Source organism: Typha latifolia, chromosome 2, assembly GCF_019914945.1.
Source record: "Typha latifolia isolate L0001 chromosome 2, TyphaL0001v2, whole genome shotgun sequence".
Lineage (NCBI taxonomy): Eukaryota > Viridiplantae > Streptophyta > Magnoliopsida > Poales > Typhaceae > Typha > Typha latifolia.
The window spans coordinates 13432237-13453545 of NC_133087.1; the positions used below are offsets into that span (position 1 = coordinate 13432237).

Genomic DNA, 21309 nt, shown 5'->3' on the forward strand with positions numbered 1-21309 from the left:
GCTTTGAATACCCTGCCTGTCCTACCACTCACCTTCCATTTTTAATATTTTAATATATTTCAGAGCATATAAAATGTAGCGGCTTATATTCCAGTCACCGTTCTCTCTTTCAGCAATCTCTATACAGGAGAAGAAAAGCTTCAAAGCTTTCGTCTAATGGCGGCTTTTTAGGGTACGACCTCTCTCTCTTTGTTTCTCTCTCTCTCTCTCTCTGCGTTTGTTTCTATCTTGCGATTTGATGGGGTTTTCTTTTAGTTCTTATGAGCTACTGAATCCGATTCCGGATTGGTGGGCGCGTAACATATTACGAAAGATTTGAAATTTTTCCTGCATTTTGTGAGTTTGTTTGTTGCCATGGTGGTGATATTGAGAAATGGATCTCACGAGATCTTCGGGTAACTTGATAGATACCCATTTGTGGAATTGGCTTGGTGTTGATTCTTCTCAGTGATCTGGTGATATTGGATCCTGTTTTTATATTTTTCTGGTTATGATCTGTTGGATTCATCTTGGAGATGTATGATTTGGCCACTTCCTGTTTGTTCTTCGTGGAAAGATTCAATTTTTGCTAACTTGGTTTTGTTGCTTTAGTGCTGTTATTTGTTTTATTAACAAAAGATCTAAACGTTCCATATGTTTTATTCTTTTCGGATCCTGGATAAATTTCCTGACAGAGTGACTTTAGTAACAATGTCCGCAGTGTGCCTAGATATTGAAGGAGATTGTACTGGTGTAGATGATCTCTGTAAACTGTTTGATTTTACTGTCAAATCTGATTCCTTTTTGTTTCCTGCAGGAAATTGTTCCTTATCCCGTAATTGGCTAGAAGTATCTTATTCTGTTGGATTTGGAATTTACCATTTTGGTTTTGCTGTTTTCTACCTCTGGCACGATGCCTGGAATTATGATCGACGGGGTTGGTAGAGGAGAGGCATCAGATGAGGTGAATTCTTCTCATATCAAAGAGAATTTGTCCACTCCCAAATCTGGGAGGGCTTCTCCGAGCCCAAATAGTGCTCCAAGCGAAGCTCTGGAACTCCGTGTTGAGGCTTGCATGGAGCCCTCAATTGAGCAGCTTTACAATAATGTGTGTGAGATGGAGAGCTCCAGCGATGGGTCTCCATCACGGCATAGCTTCAGATCCTATGGTGAGGAATCAAGGATAGATTCTGAGCTTTGTCATCTCGTCGGTGGTGAGATGGAAGCTGTCAAGGTAATAGAGGAGGAAGAGGATGGGAATGACGCCGTTGTTAGCACTGAAATTGAGAACGGATCAGTTGATGGCAAGCATGCGACTCCAGCTAAGATTCACTCTCCCAATGTTTCTTCTCACTCATCCAAAAAGTCAAAGAGGGCTTCTCGGTTACATTTGGAATCTGATGCATCGAAGAAGTCCAACTCAAACAGCAAAGGATCACCAGAGGAAGGTGAGAACAGTGTGAAGAGGCTTGGCAGTAGAGTTGCTCGTGTGAAGATACAAAAGAATTATCTACTGGGGGAGGCAAATTCACAGAATGGGACTGAAGATCCATCTGAAGCCGGACTGGATAACCCAGACCTTGGGCCTTTTCTTCTTAAGCATGCAAGGGATTTGATTGCTTCAGATAACCCACGCAGAGCTCTGAAATATGCTCTTCGAGCAGCCAAATCATTTGAGAAGTGTGCTGATGGAAAGCCGAGTTTAAATTTGGTCATGAGCTTGCATGTTTTAGCAGCAATATACTGTAACTTAAAACAATATTCCGAGGCCATCCCTCTACTTCTGCATTCTCTTGAGATCCCAGTTATTGAAGAAGGGCAAGAGCATGCCCTTGCTAAATTTTCGGGTTACATGCAGTTAGGTGATACTTACGCCATGTTGGGTCAGCTTGAGAGCTCTCTAAAATGCTATGAAGCAGGACTGAAAATCCAGAAGCAGGCATTGGGTGATATGGATCCTAGAGTTGGTGAGACTTGCCGGTACTTAGCGGAAGCTCATGTGCAAGCACTGCAACTCGATGAGGCACAGAGGTTGTGCCAGATGGCTCTTGATATCCACAAAGAGAAGGGTGAGCCAGCTTCTCTAGAAGAAACGGCAGACAGGAGACTTATGGGTCTTATTTGTGATACAAAGGGTGATCATGAAGCAGCTCTTGAGCATCTAGTCTTAGCTAGCATGGCCATGGTGGCCAATGGCCAAGAAATGGAGGTTGCCTCTGTTGATAGCAGTATAGGTGACATCTATCTCTCTTTGGCTCGATATGATGAGGCTGTTTTTGCTTACCAGAAGGCTCTCACTATATATAAAACCAGTAAAGGGGAGAGCCATCCTACTGTAGCTTCTGTCTTTGTACGTCTTGCTGATTTGTACAATAAGACTGGAAAGCTGCGGGAATCAAAGTCCTACTGTGAAAATGCCCTCCGTATCTATCAAAAGACAATTCCAGGAACCTCTCCTGAGGAAATTGCTACAGGGCTCACTGATGTTTCAGCAATATATGAATCAATGAACGAGCATGAGCAGGCACTGAAGTTACTTCAGAAAGCATTGAAGATGTATAACAATTCTGCTGGTCAGCAGAGCACAATCGCTGGAATTGAGGCCCAAATTGGAGTGCTGTACTATATCATCGGGAATTATACAGACTCTTATACTTCCTTCAAGAATGCGATCACTAAACTCCGAGCTTGTGGTGAGAAAAAGTCTGCATTCTTTGGCATTGCCCTGAATCAGATGGGACTAACTTGTGTTCAGAGATATGCTATAAATGAGGCTGCAGAACTGTTCGAGGAAGCTAGGAGCATCCTTGAGCAAGAATATGGACCTTATCATCCAGATACACTCGGAGTGTACAGCAATCTTGCCGGAACATATGATGCTATGGGAAGGTATTAACACTTCTCAATTTGTTGCTTACAAGAATTATCTTAGTATATATTTGCTAGAATTGATTTACTGAATTATCTGAGGATTCTGAGCATGATTGGACTAATTGGCACAGGACCTTTTACTATTTTGTGCATTTTCTGTGTATCATGGCTTAAAGATGAACCCAATTTTTTGAATAGGAAGAATCCTTCACTTTTCATCTAGACTCCCAAGTGTGGCAAATCTTTCTGTATGATTATTTGTCCATATCATGTTGAGTTGCATAGACAGTAAGGTATGTGTCAGCTTTAACATCTTCATTGCCCTGGAATCAAGCAACTGAGTAGCATAGTAACTTCAGGCGCTGAAACTATTATCAAGTCCATAATATCGCACCTCATTTCAAAACTGGTGTGATGTACTACAAGGAATCTATAGGTGGAATAATCCATAGCCCAGTACATTTCTTTAACATAAACCTTATCTATAAAACTGACCTTTTCTTGCTTGGAATTCTTGTGTTTATCATATCTTAGGGGCATAAGATCTGTCCTTGTGCAACTGAATCCTAATATGGATAGTCATGTCGATGCAGTGTTACATTTTTGCTTGCTTTATAAAGTTGTAATTTTTTAAAGTAGGAGTATTTTTACTTCCCCTACTTGCTTCATTAAGTTGTTGGTTTACTACTGATTACTGTAATCGTTTGTTCTCTTTTCATTTGTCCTGTGTGGTTGCTTACTTAACTACGGTTACTATATACTTTATTTCTTTGTTTCCTTTGGTTCATCCTTTGTGTTTCCTCTATTGGTTCTTCTTGGAATCTTCCCATGAGCAGTAATTGCATGTGGCCTGCAGCTTTATGGAGTGGCCATTAGTATCCACCCTGTAGGCTATTGACTAATAAATGCACATTGATTTACTTCCAACAGTAGTAAGATATTCAATAAGATGAAACCTAAAGTTAAGTTCAAATTACTTACATAAGATTGGATAGTTTTGTGAATCTGTTAGTTTGTAGTAGGCAAGGTTCTGGTAAACCTCTCTTACTAATACAGGTATGGTGGAAAAACCTTATTAACAAAGAAATAACGTCAGTTTAAGTCCAACAATGTTTTTTACTTTTTACCTTTCTTGATCCCTCTGGACTCTCTTAGCATCTCTTGAAAAGTTATATTTTTGATCTTTTAGCAAGTTGTGCTATAGATATATTTTTGCTTTGTAAATATCACTAAACCTCTGTACAAGTTTGACCTTGCCATGTTAAATTAAAGGTGTAGGGACGGTTCTCATATTCATCAATAGCCTTGGATTCCTCTTATTTTTCTTAGCCATCACCTTTAGATATATTTTCTGATATTAAACTACTTGTACTAATTTAGTATCTCGATGAACAGCGGTAATACCATTTTACCTATGCTTCCTCTTTCTCTTTGATGCAGGCTGGATGAAGCCATAGAGATCTTGGAGTACGTTGTGGGGATGAGGGAGGACAAGCTGGGGACAGCCAACCCAGATGTAGATGATGAGAAGAGGAGGTTGGCTGAGCTGTTGAAGGAAGCTGGCAGAGTCAGGAGCAGGAAGGCAAGATCATTGGAGAATCTCCTTGAGAGCAACACCCAAATTACAAAAAGAGATGCAATTGCAGCATGACAGCTCATACCAAATCATGAAGTTATATGTATAATAAGAATCTTATCTGTTGTTGTATCCATTAGTTTAGGTGGGAAGATAAAAAAAAGAATAGAAGGGTTCAATGATTGCGAGATAATTGATTGTTTGGTTGTATAATAATTTTTACAGGGGTTAATCTAGTTGTTCTCAAAATTGTTAGTAGAATTCATCATTACTTCTTGAACAGAGAATTTAGTTTGTTGATGCTAGAAAACTCCTCAAGGTCCAAGAATCAGATGGTGAATGCCTATTGTATTTAATCATGTGTTTGATAAGAAACTATATTTAGGTTTATTATTCTAGCTCTAAATGCTTCTCACTGTTCTCTGAACTCAGTTTTTGTTTCTCAGGGAAGAATGCTGGGAAGTTCAGCATTCCGGGCGTCCTGACACCTGAGAGCTTCAGTTCCAAAGTTTGCATCAAAGTAGCCGAAACAAAGGACTGAAACTAGGAATTTCCTGAGAAATTTTTGCTTATCACAGACACACAATCTTCTTTGCAGGGTTGGCAAGTTTTGGCACACATAAGTTTAGTAGTAGAAGAAGAAATAAGCAACAAAACTGCACACACTTTTTTGTTACTAAAAACTCTCAGCTCACTTATAATACTTGGTGAATTACATGCAAGTGAAACTCGCTCCTTAATTCTCAAAGGCTAATAAATGTTTATTCTTTGTATAGAGGTGAAAGGTATCTAAATTATACACTAACGAACACACATTACAAGCTTACAAAATTATCACATATGTACTGCCACAAAATAATGTGTTGTCCCTAAAAGCCACACAATCTGCACTCAAACTCATAAAGGATGCATTATGGGTTGCCCAACACTCCTATCTTGATGTGGACATGTCCTACAGCAAATTAAGTGTCCAAACAAAGTGTATACAAATTTCTAGCAGCTCAGCAAGTCTACAATGACTCCTAAGCTTCACTTTTCATTTAGCTGTGCTAGAAAAGTTACACATAGATTGGTGGGTTACACCAACCTTTTTAGGTCTTCAAAGATGTCCCAACAAAGGCTTGAGGCTTCTCAACAAAGTGGGATGGTTCGGAAGTCAAAAATACTGTCGACACACCTCCAACTTGCTACAATTCTTGTAGCTGTCACTCTAGCAAGAATCCTACAACACTCTAGCTCATAAAGTGGAGTCTCTCCAAAATCTCTCGGGTCCCTCAAGAACAAGGTGTATGCTCTTTAATTCATTCTCTTGCTTAGTATAGGGTTGACAACATATTTGTCATTGTCTTGAGGAGATGACCTTCGTTAGTTTGCACCATGCATGACATCGTCTTGTCCATAATTCTTATTGCCTTGTCTATGATACTCATTGCTCCAAGGTATGGCATAGGTATACCCTTGACAGCAATGAGTAACTCTTGACTAAGAATCAACTAGAAATCATCTAAGCTCATAACCTTTATATCGGATCTACATTCTTCAAGACTGATTTCGATATCTTTGGCCACGATCAAACTCTGCCTTGAACTCATGAAATTGAGCTTTGAAGGCACCCATGGTGGCTTGAATGCTTTTCTTCAAAGGCCGTATATGCTCAAAGGCAACATAATAACTCTTTAACAAATCTAGTTAATCGCCTATGTGTCTATGGCAGTCCTCAAGCAAGGACATGTGATCCTCTAAGGGTACAATTTCTATTGTAGGCTCCTTATTCTTATCATGCTTGAAATATTTTATTTTAAAAAAATAATATCTACAATGATAGCTTCAAAAGATAATATCTCCCCACTAAGCATAATATCATCTTTTTATATCTTTCTCATAAGATTGTACAAGGTTTTCTCACACATAAGTCTAATAGTAGTAGAATAAAAATTAGGCAGTAGAATTACATAAATACACACTTTTCTACTAGTAAAAAGCTCTCAGCTCATTTACAACACTTCATAGATTACAAGACGATAAAATTTAGGTTTTTTCACTCTTAAACTAACATTGAGTGTGCTTCGAAGTGCATCCCCTTCACACAATAGTCCTTCTCCAGATTGAGACCATGTCGCTTTGCAAACATCAAACATGAATCTATAGGCTGCATCAATGTTGATCATCGCACGAGTGGCTGCCTCATTCACTATCATGTTGACATACATCAGCCATTTTCTCTCACAAGGCTTGCCATCACAATCCTATCCCTAGATGCGTTGACGAATTAGAGTGCTCTAACCTTCATCTTTTCGCTATCCTCATCCTTTGCGACTTGGACAATGCTAAGTTTTTTGTGCTTTTGGTAGTCACATGCCTAATGATTATTTCTACAAACATAGCCCTTTCCTTTCCGGCACGTCTCTTAATGGTATCATTAGCACCTTCCTTACGGACATCTCCCCCATCATTGCCATGGACATACATTGTTAATTTTGTCTTGGCAAGATGGCTGCCACTTCACTCATACTCGGGCAAATATTTAGTGATCGTGATAGTGATATTGAGGCCATTAATGCCTCGAGCCACCAACTCTTTATGCGTCCAACCATTCAAGAAAGCAGAATAAATGGTCGTCCTCCATTGTATTAGAGATAGACAACATGACGGGATAAACTCTTTTACGTAGCTAGTAAGACTCCCACTATATTTTAGTTTTCACAAGTCATTCTAGGCTAGAAACTCAGCTATCCAAACTAATGTAGGTTATTCCCAAAAGCTGTAAATCGTACGCAATATGTGTGCAAATTCAAAAAGGGTGGGATGTAGGTTGCCCCACACTCATAACTTGAGGTGGAGATGTTGCACAACAAATTAAGTGCCCAAAGAAGATGTATATGACTCCCCATTAACCTAGCAAGCCATAATAACTATGAGGCTTCTTCACTTGCCTATTTTGCAAATGGGTAAAACTAGTTTTTCTAAGTATTCAAAGGTGTCTCTTGGTCAACAAACATGCAAACTCCTTAAGCTACAAGCGAATATAGTGCTCAAGACTTCTCACAAGGTGGCATGACTTCAAAGTCAAAGAAGATGCTCACAAGCTAGGGGTGACAAATTTCAATCCAACCTAATAACCAGACTCGATAATCTGATCTCTAAATAGGTTTGAATTTGATATAATTATGTTCATTTCATAAATGGGTCAATCTGGGTAACCCAATTATTAATTGCTAATGTTCGAGTTTAAGTCACTAAGCTATTTGATGTGGCATGACCCATTTAATAATTGAGTTAGTTTGATTGGATCAACCCGCTAACCCGATTAACTGGTTTATATTTATAACCTATGATATATCTCATACCAACTTTTTAAACTCTAAATCCCAAATCCCAAATTTTCTCGGTGGCGAGAGTGAGAAGACGAGCCCCCAAGTTTCTCTACTACGAAAGTGTAATGATGACAATGTGGTAGCGACTCAACGAGACCTTCTTCCTTACTTGGCTCTATCGACATTTTGAGATTTTCATCGCCTTTAATAATTTTGTCATTTTCACTTGATTTTTGATAGGATTTTTTTATAGTAATAATGCTATTTTTATCATAATTAGGCTTTCAGCTACATAATTTTTTTTTTCTAGATAGCATTTTGAACATATATTTTTTCTTGATTAAGCATTTTGTCCACTTGTTTGAGACAAATTCCAACCGTTGACCTACTCGTCCGTGGAGCTTCTCTTTTGGTGCAGAATAGACCTATTGTTGACCTTGGACTTTAAGGAAGCCCACTTCATGTAACTCAGTCGCTCCTGCAAGGCTTACAACTACGATCAGTCTCACTACTTCTTAGAGTACATGGTCACCAAGGACTACAAGCCAAATGCCATCTTTTGTAAAGCTCATCAAGGGGTTCTTCACCTCAAGAAAATGCTGAGAAGGCGGCTAGGGTCATGGATATCTTTGTAGCCAAAGGCAAGACCAATGTCTTTGCCTACAATGCCCTTATCAACGACTTTTGCAAGCTACGTCAAATAGAGTTGGAAGTGGAAAGTATTGAAAATTAGCATAAATTAGTGATTAATGTTGTAAATTATTGACTAATTTGATTATTAACTTTTGTTGTGTAAACTTATTTGTTTAGTATATTAGAATTATCTTGGAAATATATTTAGTACTCTATAAACATGTTATAAGATCAAGGGATTTTTATAAATCACACCCTATATTTTGCCTATTTTGTGATTCGCACCATTTGGAGATTTTATAACGCGACCTCTCATTTTTTCTATAATGTTTATTTAACACCCCAACGTTAGTTTACCTAACTGACATTAACCATGTTATTATGTGACTCTAATTCAAATATTACTAAAATACTCTTAAAAAGTTCTGACCGAACTTAAATCTCCACAAAATCCTTTTTCCCCAAACTAAACCCTAACCCATAAAATCTAAATCCTCTTATCTATAACTAAACCCTACCTCACAAAATTATAATATCAAAACCCACAACCCACAAGAATCCCCCAAAATCCCTACTACGTACAAGCCTCAGAAGCTTCCCCCAACTTTACCTATTTTTCTTCATCTCTCTAGCTCAAACCTTTTTTTTCTCCATCTTTCTCCGAATTTTCTTCATCTCTCTCCCCATCTTTGAGGTCGTAAGTAACAAAATCAGTTTAACATTTGGGGAGCTGTAAGATCTCCATGACTTGAAATTTGAAAAAAAGCAATAAGTACAGATGTTTATGTTATGAATAAAATTAGAGATAAGTACAAGTGTAATTTAGGAATATTATAAATTACATAGTGGATTAATACAGAATATTCTCTTTCTAGTATTATTTAGTTTGATTATGGTTATGTTAAGTTAACCCAGGGTGTTAAATGAGCATTATAGGGAAAATGAGGGGTCGTGTTATAAAATCTCCAAAGACGGGGTGCGAATAAAAAAATAGACAAAATGTAGGGTGTGATTTATAAAAATCCCTAAGATCAAATACATAGAAAACAAGTTAATATGTTATAGTGTTATATATAGTAAACAATTTAATCGGGACGTGTTGGGTTGTTGCCATTTTTGTGTTTACAAAGTTCAACCTAATTAATAATTGTTGTGTTCATGTTAGGACTAACTGGACCCTCAACTTTGACTTGATCTGGAACCTAACTAATCGACCTAATTGCCACCCTTACCGCAAGCTTTCAACTCTGCTACAATTCTTACAACCCCCACTCCAGTAAGAATTCTATGACACTTTAGCTTACCGCAAGCTTAGCGCGTGCGCTGCGGTTAGAGTGCATGCGCATGGCGCGTGTGCTGATTTTTTTTATTTTTATAATTTAATACGGGTGTTACACCCTATCTACTATATATATATATATAAGAAAGTGGTTTTGGAAGGTGAAATTTATAGGGTTTGAGCACCATCTATTCAATAAATATATTGGTAGAGAAAATTTTTGGAGTTATAAATATATTTTTCTTTCTAAAATATTTTATGTTGAGTGCTAAAAGACTGCATCTGAGTCTATAGTTCTTTTAAAATACTAATTTTTAAATTTGATACGCTCGAACCAAACCATAGTTTTTGAATTAAATACTACATCTATTAATACAATATTTAAAAAAGAACTCAAGTAAACATCCCCAAAGCAATAATATACTAAGTATAATTATATTATTCTTGATTTTTGTATAATAATTATACTTGATGTGATAAAAAATAATTAATTTAGGAGATATTTGTAAATGACTAAAATAACATTTATAGCGGATGGATGAGAAGAAGAAAATAATAGAAGGATTGGAATGATACTTGATTAAAGTGATATCTTTTTAATGACAAAATAGTAATTAAATTTTTATAAATATAAATATTGAATGGATGAGTAGAGGAGAGAAAATAATAACTATTCCTAACCTAGTTTTGATATAAACTATTGTTTGAATGCTAAATCATTATAGCCTCACTATAATAGAAGAAAGTTATGCCTATTCCACATCCAAATACAACTCAATACTGTATAATTATAGTTTTCAAATAATTTATCAAACTACAGTTATGTCGAGTAAGCAATTATGGAGTTTTTTTTTAAAGAAATTGCTCTCATACGGCTAACTAATAAAAAGTCTGGAGGCTTAAACCACATCAATTGGTCCATCTATGTCTTTCTCTCTTATGAGTCCGTTGAAAATCTTGATTACAAAGAGTGGTCGATCTTATGGGCTATCCCTACTTCACCTCACATTGATATTTTATCTGTAGAAATTGTTCTGGGGCCGTCTACCGACTAGAGCCTCAGCCTACATCCATGATATTGGTTTGGGTCCAGATGATCCTACATCCTCTCTGTGGTCTACATAGTGAATCCATCAAGCATCTCTTTTTTTAGTTGTAGGGCTTCTAGTTGGGGCCCTATTTGGGCACAAAGGCCCTCTTGCTGAGTCGATGTGACCCAACTGGATTTAGTCGGCCCAAGAATTTCTGGTTGGCTGTATTAGAATCTACTTGTTGGGCCATTTGGCAGCAACTCTCCTACTGCTCTCTCTCTCTCTCTCTCTCTCTCTCTCTCTCTCTCTCTCTCTCTCTCTCTCTCTCTCTCTCTCTCTCTCTCTCTCTCTCTCTCTCTATTGCAAGGAAGAATGTTAATCTAGCTCGTGAGTATCTTTGGGGTGAGCAAGGGGATTGGCAACCTAAAACATCATAATATTTGGGTTCAGTGGGAGTCGATCCCTTTGGGCTGGATCAAAGTCAATTCTGATGGTTGGTATGCTAATGATTCTCCTTATGGGGGGAGCTAGCTTCAATATTAGGTAGGGGTGTTTAAGCTTGGCTCGAAAATAAGTTGAGCTAAGGTTGATTTGATTATGAGCTTGCTCGGTAAGGCTCGAAATAATTATAATATATATATATATATAATATTATAATATTTTCTATTGTAGATTATAATTTTGTTATATTTTAAGATTTACTTAAGTGGATTATTATATACTCTAATTTTATAGGTTTAGTTCTAAATTTTAATCATATTATATCTTTTCTAAATACATGAATATTTCTATTAGTTTATATATTTGAATTAGGCCTCATTTTAAGTTTGAATCAAGTCTAAATTAAGCTTAATTTAATTTAAGCTTGATTAAGCTCGTAATTTAGTTTGAATTAATTTAAGCTTAAAATTACTTATTGATCGGCTTGTTTAGGCTCGAGCTCAAAATTAGTTCGAAACTGATTCAAATTGAAATAATTTTAATTTCAAACTTATCAAAAATATAGGCTCGAAATCATTTTCAATTCAAACTCGATGAGAGCTCCCGAGCTTGATTAAGCCCACTAATAATAGTATTAGGAAGCCGAATAGAGGTATGCTGTATGAATGTGTGTACTTATGTAGAGAAAACCCTCTTGGTGTCTGCCTTCTTCTCTTAAGGCTTGGGCTGTTTACTTGGCCTTGCGTGCAGCCAGAGGTTCTTCCACGCACGATCTCTTTCGTGTTAGTGTCCTGAATAACGAAGAATCCCCCTCCTTGAATGACTCGTTAGTGTTTGTTAAGGTACAAATTAGAAGTGTTCGATGGAAGTGGATAATTGTGGCAAATTAATGATGATATAGAAAGTGTTATTCTCTCTCTCTCTCTCTCACTCTCACTCTCACTCTCAAATACTTTTTAGTTCCCCCACTCTATCCCTTCCGCTTCGATCTCTTCGACCTCCGATCTTCGTTTCTTCGTATCGCGATCTCTATCCAGCCCACCGTTCTCGATCTTGGTGGCCCCGAATCGAACCCTAGCATCGCGAACCATCCCTCTTCCAGGTGTTCAGACGATCGCAGGCAGATAAGGATCTCGGTGCTAGTTCTTAGCGGTGGACTGCTGTAAGTTAAGATCTCATTTCAATTTGATTACTTCTTGCTAAAAAGTTGAGCTGGATGTTGCTAATTGGGCGTCTAATTTACGCCGAAACTTGATGCTAAAGAAGTAAACTTTACGAATCTTTTCAAGGAATGAATTGTTTGCCGTACAATTACTTGATACAACGAGTGGTAGAATTATAATCGGGCACTAGAAGATGAGTTCATTTAGCTTCCTTTTTTTTTTTTTTTTTTTTTTAAATATCTTGCTGTTTGCTTAGTGTTATGGGTTCCCTTTTCCTTTTGTTTCTGAAAGTACGCACCCTTTCAATTTATGAAAATTTGAACTTTTGTAGGGAAACTTACATAAATATTCGCCATGCTTACGTAGAGATGATTTGCATCAGAAACATCCATAGGAAAGTAACAGTACTGGCTCTATGCTGTTCTGTCAAATGAAAGACCTACACAACCTTTCATCTGGTATGATATTCTTGTCGTTGGCTTATTCAATATCTCTTTGTGTGTGCATGCATGTGCATGTGTGCATGTGTGCATGTCCGTCTGCTTGTGCATGCATGTGTGTATGTGATGGGTGTGGAGTCGTTAAAACTTAAAACATTTCTCCTTCAAACCAAGAACGGTTTTATGTTTTACTTTACAATCATTGCTTGTATTCTAGACTTGACTTGCTAATGTTCCCGCATGATAGAAAAAGGACAGGAGGAATCATCAGAAGGAAAGTTCATCCAACAGAAGGGGCGGTTTCAGGTTACATCAGCTGATGTTGCTCCAAAGGTACTTAAGTACCTAAAGTATAAAAAAAACGATAGAAAAGGCAGCACAAACAACTAGGAATGAATCATATATATTCTCTTCTTCTTGCACACGCCAAAACATGATCATAGAGTGATTGGACTTTTCTGCAATCAAATGACTGACTGAGACATATATGATCTCATGCTTAAAACCAATTTGTTCTTTTTGGCCAAGAATGTGTTCATGCTTATATTGACAAATATGTATGAAATTAATAAATTATAAATCTGTCATCATGATCGACTTTTATTGACTTAAATTGAATAGATTAATAGATTAAATAGGACAGAACTGGTCTAGACATAAGAGGACCAAACAGAAATGGATTATCATATTAAATATTTTACAGCAACTTCAGTTCTTCTAGGTTCTTATAAAAATTATGGTTGGGCACTGGACAAAATGTAAGCAGACTTATTTGACATGAAATCATTTCCATGGTAAATTTTCTGCGTGTGGAAAAAAATGTTCAACAAGTGTATTGACCATCTGAGGTTCCTTTCTGCAAATCTAGAGGTTATTTTGGAACATAATTATGGAGTCTGCATAATATCAAGGTCCTGCTATGGTCTTAAAATTTGATAGTAAGTGTCGTTTGCCTCTAAAGAAAAGAATTTCCTAATAGAAGTTTCACCATGCAAATCCATTGTGCTACAGAACAAAGTTTGAGCTACTAGCTTGCCATGTAATCTGTTGATGTACTGCCAAAATGTATTCAGCCGAAAATTTTGCTTATTAAGAGAGACAGATCTAGCTAACTAAGAATTGAAAGAAAATCTCCCTGTTGAGTATCGACCATCTTGTTGTCCTGAGTTGTAGAGTTTAGACATAACTGATTGTACATTTTCTCTTTCATTTTCAAAACATTTATTTGTTATGAATTTTTCTAAGATTAAACAAATTGGCTTCAGAGCAGCAATCTCTTTAATTATATAATTTTACATCTTTTTTTCCCCTTTTCACTTGTCATGTGATGACCTCTTTAGGTAAATTCATTGTCAAACATCAAAGAAAACCAATTTTGCGGAGCACCAACAAGACCCACCCTCCATGTTGTTTCATTTCTTCCATTCTTGCAATTCTGTTTGCAGCAAAATGACATGCAGAAGGTATTCTGCAGAACTTCCCTTGGGATATGTATTACCTTCAGATGTTTCAGTGTTCACTTCTGTTATTGGCAGGAACAACTAATTAAATTGATCAGATGTCTTGAGCAACCCTCTGGTAGCATGACTTGTTTATTTCATCATTCAGCATCAATTTTTTCAATTTTGCTTGACATTATAAACTAAAATATCTGTTTGAGACAGGCCTTCAGGCACAAGCTCCAGATGTAGGTACCAGTGATTGGTCACAGGTATGTTTTCTGAATAATTATTTCCCCAGTTTCTTACCAGGAAATTTTGGATGAAATTGTAAATCACTGTGCAGTTTCATGATTAAGCTAAAATTACATTGTATTTTAAAATGGAGAAATTCAGACTTGTTAACTTATTAATACCCGCATCATTTACTAATCTATCCTTCTAGTTTGTGGTGCAGAAAGAAGTGCATCAAGCTTGTGCCATCTATTATATGACATGTTATCTTAACTTCTTGTTAGTCAATTTAACAATTTTATTGCCTATTCATTACTCTGCTGTAATTGATGAATTATTAGGCATTGCAGATTTACTTCTTCCTTAGCTGTAGGCTTATATAGAGTAACGTTAATGTAGTATTATGTAGGTTATCTCTTAATATGTCCACTGGTTCTAACTTCTAATCACTTAGTTGTTAGTATGACTTTTAAGGTTTATCATAACGCCTCTTTCTGGGTTTGACTCATGAAAACAGCCTCTCCAACAATAGGGTTCACACTGCATGTAACTTCACTGGTAGGATGCTATTTATTAAATTTATCAAAGAAGCAACTCTATAACAACCTCAATCTATTCATCTGCAGCTTTGCCTTTCACCTAGTAGGGAGAAGGAATTACAAACTTATGCGGCACAACTACAACAAAGGTATTATAAATTTTTTCCAATTTAATGTATCTATCTTATCAGACATTGGACTGAAACCTCTCCACAATTTTAGCATCACAGAACTTTCTGAAGAGTTGCAGAGGTTAAAGTTGGAAACTGCTCAGGTAATTTTAAACAATATTTGCTAGATTATTCTTGAAATCTACGCTTTGGTTTTCCTGCGCATCCTATTAGTCTGAGAATCAGCAATTCTACCTCCCTGCTGTAGGTGAGAAAAATTACATCAGTTTATCAGTACACGGACATCATATATGGCAAATTTGGTGTACCTGTTTTCTGCCAGAGCATTAAATACCTTATAATAGATTATTTCCATCAGTTATGAACTAAGAATGAGAAATTTGTCATTTGCTTCATTTACATGTAACACGGAATATGCAAGTATCCTTAAAGTTAAAATCAACTGCCCGATCTGTGCATGGTAATATGCATCTAGTGCAGTGGTTGCATATGAGATCAGAGAGGCGGGAGTTATTTCTCAAAGAAAAGAAAAAGTGAGAGCTGGGAGTGACTCTTTAGATGCGTTACATACAAATAATCATAAACACACATCAGGTTGGGTGACACTGAACATTAAAGAGGAAAATATTCGATCTTCCTAAATTGTGTGCTCAAATAGAGATGATGTGCTTTGCCATGTGGATCTCGGCATTTTGCTTTAGACATCTATTGGATTTTATGCATTTCTTTCACCGCAGCTGGAACGGAAGATCAATGCATTAAAAAACAAGGGGAATTGAACGAGAAAGAAATGCAAGAATGAGGTAATATTTGCAAAGGAGTCCTATACACCAGATACTACTTATGGGTCTTGCTTGTGTCACAGCAACTCTGCTTTGTATCCTCCCATTACCATCTCTGTACAATTTGGTTCCCTGATTTCTAATGTTGTTTGTGAAATGCTATTTTTGTAACTTAATTACAAGATATTTCATATTGATGTATTTTAACATTCTGTGTTGGTTTATCAGCATATATTTTCTCGTTGCACAACTTTGCATGAAATTGTATATCAAATCACAGCTCATACAAATCTTGAAACAGAAAGTGCTTTAATTAGTTTGTTGCTCTGGCCTTTGGAGTAGTTTGGGCTCGTGCGCTCAGCTCATTTAGAGCTAGACGTGATCAAACGGCCCAGCACGTTCGTGCCCGGCCCGGACCCGATTTAGGTCTGACCCGGCCCGAGCCCGAACTACCCATGGGCAGCACGGGCAAGCCCTTTGCCCGCCCGACCCGGCCTGAAAGTTCGCCCGTTTGGCCCGCAACTAGGCTCGCCCATTCTGCTACAGTATTTACCTGTTCTGCTACAGTAAAAAACCAACTAAAATTTTGGAACTATACCCTTTTACATTTTTTTAAGCATACATTTAAATTTTTTTAATTTATTATTATTATTTTTAAATAGAGGAATATAAATAATTAAAAAAAGCTAATAGTAAAAAAAGAATTTAAAAATAGCTAAAATGTGGGTTGGGCCGAATGATTGGTGGGTCGGGCCAGCCCGGCCCGACCGGCTAGCTCGATCTCTTATGGGCCGACAGGCGGTAACGAGCTAGACTATTTTAATCCGGCCCGAGTGATTGGTGGGTCGGGCCATAAATAAACACTTAAGCCTGATTGGCCCAAAAAATTCGACCCGAATCTAGTCCATCCCGCCCGATAATCATATTTATTTAGAGCTAGCTGAAATTTTGAGCTTGAAAGTATAATCTACCATAGGCAGCACCGGCCTCGCTCGAGCTCAGCTCAATTAAGCTCAATACTATAGCAAACTGGCAGTATATATAATATTATATTGTTATGTTCGCATGAATTATGAGAAATTTTATGTTCATTATTTATTTGTTTCACTGTATGTTGGTATGAGCTAATTTTACCTTATAGGATTTATATTTTTAACTTTTTGGCTTTTAGAATTTCTCCTATCATTAAGCCTATTAAGCTTAGTTGCGCATCGAGCTGTGAAGTCGAGCTTGCACCTTATCGAGCTAAAGATGAGCCAAGCTGAGCCATGTTTTTTCAGCTCGAGCCAATCTCGAACTAAAAAATTTCTGCAATTAAGCCCAGCCGAGTTGAGCTCGCTCAAGCTCAGCTAGTTTACACCCTTACATCCCTAATTTGGACTTGCAGAAAAAAATGTTCAAATAACCCATTAGCTCTGGTACTTGCCCCTCGTTGACAACCAACTTTGGAGACATATTTAGATTAGATATAAGCTAAGGACTGCAATTGATTGGTAGGCATAGCAACAGCTAGCTATTGATAAACAGAATCAGGTCTGAATACATTCGTATTGAAGACGATAATAATTCCAAATGAAGCCTCAAGAAGATAGCTGATCTAAACCAATCATACCCATTTGTCAATTTTTCCTCACCCTCGTTACACAAGGACACTAAGATTTCAGAACCCATAACTTGTAGCTTTCTGTTTCTCTGCTGAAAGTTTTATTTTCTGTGAATGTATCTGGGATCTGATCTTGCTCGTTTCAATATAGGCAAACCTTTCAAAACTGCCTCTTAAACACATTTTATCTGAACAAAACATACGAAAGGTAAACCATATATAGGAGGGTTTGAAAATGAGTGTTGCATCGCACAGCAGAAATTATCAACATAAGACCTGGCAAAACAAGTGAAGATTTCAGCTTCACGAGAAAGTATCGATAATCACATCATCATCGGCTCTTGAATGATGCTGTCAACATCTTTTGAAAGCAATCCCAAACCAAGTTCTACAGAACTCCCAGGTGATATATCTTATTCTCAGGGTTTCTCCCGAGTGACTTTTCTTCACACCATAAGTGAGCCAAAAGTGCAAACATCAGCAGAATCAACCTTACCACACAGACACAGGTTGCTTAAAAAGCATAAGTTCAACCATTTGCGATGATAATTGTAGGAAAAATAAAGGTGAGAAAGATACACAGGAGGTATCTGGCATTCGCAATTTCTAAACATACTAAGATAGCAGCAAAAAGGAAATATGGCAGAGCTCATCTTTAAATATCTAGTGACCGTATTTCTGGAACTCCCACTCACTGTTGTCTGTATATAAGCACAGGATGTCAGTAGAATACAGAGAGACAGAAACCAATTTCAGGAAGGCTACAAGGTTAGAAAGATAGCTACCCAAAGGGCACACTTGACGAGTCTTGAGCCACCGGCTGATGCAGTGGAAATGGAATGCATGGTTGCAGACACCTGTTTGAACAAAAGGTACATAATTCAACAGCAATCAAACTCAGATTCTGCATTGTTGCGTAAGCCAGTGGTGGTCATAGCACATTAGTAGCAGAATCCCATGAGAGAATAAAATTAGAATTGCTGATAGAGAGAAGCATTAAAAAATATCAAGACAAGCCCCAAGTTAATACATGGAAGTCTTAGAGGTGCTTGGGGACAGAGACTAAACAGGATTTTCTTACCAACTAATCCTTGATCTGCATGAGTTATATCATTATTCAATTTTGACTTGAACAGGGATTAACAATGATGCAGGCACTGCTGTAGTGGGAAAAATAAGAAGCAACTCAGAGAGGGTGACAAAAACTCGCCATCTTTGTATTGTAATCACAAGGTGATGAGATACTCAAAATATCGCTCAAAGACGACACAAAAATATCATAAACATTCATGTGTATCGCATGCCCAACTTTAATGAGCAACAGTTTAAGGCCCTAAAAGAAGTCACCTACATAATACCAGCCAGAAGCCAGAATCACCACAGAATTATTTCATTCATTATAATGTAGAAGACAAATTGTGCTAAATACTTGGAAACGGGCCACAAGCACTTGCAAAAGAAAAAACTTCATGCATGTCAAGAGCAGATAAATGTAAGGATAGGCAGCAAGAATCATTTAGTCAAATAAGGAAGAGATATGTAATTGACAAAAAGAAAATATAAACAGCAATAGGAGACCTGGTTACATTTTTCTCTTTAACTAAATTAACCAATGTAACAATGTTGCATGACTATCAAGGACCGGATAAAGCAGACAGCAAGCATACTAAGGAACCAACGATGTTTTTTACCCCTCAACTTTTATTGAGCTACTAATTGCCTATGTCTAATGCATATGTATACTCAAATCAAATATCTCAAGTATGCACTTTTCATAATAAGCTTTTGAGTAATATTATAATATCTAAGATCACCTCATTCCTTACCTTCATGCTCCTTTCTCATCCCCACTGAACCTTTATCCATCTCATGAACAACACTTGTAGATGAAACATCTACGTTGATATAAAGAATATCAGCTCCAAATATAGCATCACAGCTCTATCTGATGATATTCTATCAGCAACCAAGAGACTGGGCAAGAGGATCCCCAACCTCCTCTAGTCTAATCTACTAATGTTTATGTTTCAATAACAGGGCACAGTACGGTCCAGCCAATTAGTCCTCATGTAGTACTTTTAGAACTGAACTTCTGGAAATAGAATTGCAGGTTTTGGGCCCTAATGGCACTATCTTTCCTTCCTTTTCTTTTGTTTCTCATTTCTAGCGCTACCTCTCAGCATGAACAACATAAGAGGGCTAACACCTATAGCATGACAGAAGGCAACAAAGCCACCATGACTATCTGAGTGCTATCATAAGTCATAACCTACTTTGTCAATGATGGCATGAGTTCTACTTCACAAAAAAAGTCAAAACAACTTCGCACAAGTGCGGCAGAGACTACCTCATAGTTCCATATAGTTGGACTACCACAATGTTGCAGTTAACTTTGCATCACCAAAACAAAAGTAACATGCAGCTTATTCCAGAAAATGAACAGTTCTTGTGAAACCATTGTGAAAAGAATTACTACACTAGCAATTGATGAGTAATTTCAGTATCTATGATCATGACCTAATAATTTTTTAGCTAGTTTGATTTGCTCAAATTTTCTCTTTTATCAAATACTATCCATATTCCTGACATTATCTCAAAAACATCAGGAGAAAGGGGCTTTCAAGATTAAGGTAGAGCTACCGATTGTTAAGATACTAAGTGGCGACATTAACTAACAAAGAAGAAATGTATAATCGAAGAAGCATATCTCAATTCTCAAATGCCTACTAGGAAAGAAAGCATTAAAACCTTCCCACTGTCACTTAATAGTTAAAGAAAATGTAAAATTACTAAATAAAAAAAAAATCCAAATAGTAACGCTTGTAAGATCCAAAACATACCCCAAGCTACGGTGCACTCCTCACTCGTCGCGCTCGCCTGATTAGCCTGGCACTCGATGCCTGCCAGGATCCCAAACTAATAAAAACCCTAATTCTAGCTCTAAAACAACGAAATAAAACGAGAAAACAAGCAAATCACTCACAAAGATCCATGATATGGTTGCGGCATATGGCGCAGTTGTCGACGACGATATCTGCAAAGACTCAGCCAATCAAATCGACCGATCCGGGCGATTCAAGTCTAAAATCGTACAATGAAATAAACCCTAACCTACGGACAAGGATGAGGAAGCGATGAGAGGCTAGTGTTTCTAGAGTCTTACCCCAGGCCCAAAGGGCGACCGCGTTCCATTTCTTGATCTCGAAGCGCTTAGGCTTCTTGGCGGAGGAGGACGAGGCGGCGGCGGAGCTCGACCCCTCTCCGGCGGGAACCATCGTGACGTCGGAGTCCAGTGACGCCATGGATCGGATGGCCACGATAGAAAGGAAGACGTAGAAACGAGGGGTTAAATTGTAATTTAGAATCTGTGACGTGACCGAACGAGATATTTAACCCGTCTAATTTCTACATGCTAAACCGGGTCGAATAATTGTCGCTTGATCCGCCTCCGGATAGCGTTTAAAAAAGTCCTTTTATTTTTATATTAAAAGAAGATAATTAGTGACCAATATCTAGATCTAACTCCTCATTTATGTAATTAAACTGATTATCTTAATGAAATCTCCCGTATTTTATATCTTTGTATGTTATATATGATATGACCCAGTGTATTTTTTAATAATGAATGATAAAGATACGAGTCGAATTTAAATAGGCATAAATAAAAAACGGGGACAAATTGAAAATAAAATTATATAAATAAAAAAAGTTAGAGAGAATATCTTTGAGGAAGTCACCCTTGGATCTTCTTCGATGCCTTCTCGAATCAAAGAGTTATAAGATTTTAATGTCAATTATAATATTTTAAAGAACGTAGTAGCAAACATGATAGTTTAAAAGTTTTCAATAGCAAT

The 21309-nt window shown here is 37.3% G+C and overlaps 3 protein-coding genes across 14 annotated transcripts; 2 read left to right on the forward strand and 1 right to left on the reverse strand.

Moving 5' to 3' along the window:
- The first annotated feature begins 68 nt into the window (after positions 1 to 68).
- Positions 69 to 4782, forward strand: LOC140782591 (protein KINESIN LIGHT CHAIN-RELATED 2-like). Its single transcript, XM_073129238.1, has 3 exons — positions 69 to 172; positions 797 to 2868; positions 4291 to 4782. The coding sequence occupies exons 2-3, from the start codon at positions 893 to 895 to the stop codon at positions 4499 to 4501; spliced, it is 2187 nt and encodes a 728-aa protein (XP_072985339.1). The 5' UTR covers positions 69 to 172; positions 797 to 892; the 3' UTR covers positions 4502 to 4782.
- A 7045-nt stretch (positions 4783 to 11827) lies between these two features.
- Positions 11828 to 16082, forward strand: LOC140782762 (uncharacterized). Of its 12 annotated transcripts, none has more exons than XM_073129523.1 (10): positions 11828 to 11966; positions 12085 to 12286; positions 12619 to 12745; positions 12975 to 13060; positions 14068 to 14190; positions 14263 to 14305; positions 14392 to 14438; positions 15027 to 15088; positions 15162 to 15213; positions 15808 to 16082. In XM_073129523.1, exons 3-10 carry the CDS (start codon positions 12703 to 12705, stop codon positions 15847 to 15849), a joined length of 498 nt encoding a protein of 165 aa, XP_072985624.1. In that variant the 5' UTR covers positions 11828 to 11966; positions 12085 to 12286; positions 12619 to 12702; the 3' UTR covers positions 15850 to 16082. The 12 variants fall into 12 exon arrangements, with proteins under 12 accessions (XP_072985624.1, XP_072985626.1, XP_072985629.1 ...); XM_073129525.1 differs by having other exon boundaries at positions 12654 to 12745; XM_073129528.1 differs by having other exon boundaries at positions 11828 to 12286; positions 12654 to 12745; positions 15170 to 15213.
- A 1573-nt stretch (positions 16083 to 17655) lies between these two features.
- Positions 17656 to 20831, reverse strand: LOC140782033 (RING-box protein 1a). The gene is made up of 5 exons (XM_073128369.1): positions 20619 to 20831; positions 20439 to 20489; positions 20296 to 20355; positions 18241 to 18312; positions 17656 to 18156 (listed from the first exon to the last, which is right to left on the reverse strand). The coding sequence occupies exons 1-5, from the start codon at positions 20755 to 20757 to the stop codon at positions 18119 to 18121; spliced, it is 360 nt and encodes a 119-aa protein (XP_072984470.1). The 5' UTR covers positions 20758 to 20831; the 3' UTR covers positions 17656 to 18118.
- Positions 20832 to 21309: the final 478 nt, after the last annotated feature.

What these genes read in the sequence shown, in the direction of transcription:
- LOC140782591 (XM_073129238.1), top strand. Translation starts at nt 893, where the DNA reads ATGCCTGGAATTATGATCGACGGGGTTGGTAGAGGAGAGGCATCAGAT. An exon ending in ACATATGATGCTATGGGAAG is followed by an intron (nt 2,869 to 4,290) that starts GTATTAACACTT and finishes TCTTTGATGCAG; the next exon opens with GCTGGATGAAGCCATAGAGA.
- LOC140782762 (XM_073129516.1), top strand. Translation starts at nt 12,703, where the DNA reads ATGCTGTTCTGTCAAATGAAAGACCTACACAACCTTTCATCTG. An exon ending in CAGCTGATGTTGCTCCAAAG is followed by an intron (nt 13,061 to 14,067) that starts GTACTTAAGTAC and finishes TGACCTCTTTAG; the next exon opens with GTAAATTCATTGTCAAACAT. An exon ending in ATGTCTTGAGCAACCCTCTG is followed by an intron (nt 14,306 to 14,391) that starts GTAGCATGACTT and finishes TGTTTGAGACAG; the next exon opens with GCCTTCAGGCACAAGCTCCA.
- LOC140782033 (XM_073128369.1), bottom strand. Translation starts at nt 20,757, where the DNA reads ATGGCGTCACTGGACTCCGACGTCACGATGGTTCCCGCCGGAGAGGGG. An exon ending in GGAGTGCACCGTAGCTTGGG is followed by an intron (nt 18,313 to 20,295) that starts GTATGTTTTGGA and finishes TTGTTCAAACAG; the next exon opens with GTGTCTGCAACCATGCATTC. An exon ending in TCGTCAAGTGTGCCCTTTGG is followed by an intron (nt 18,157 to 18,240) that starts GTAGCTATCTTT and finishes GCTTATATACAG; the next exon opens with ACAACAGTGAGTGGGAGTTC.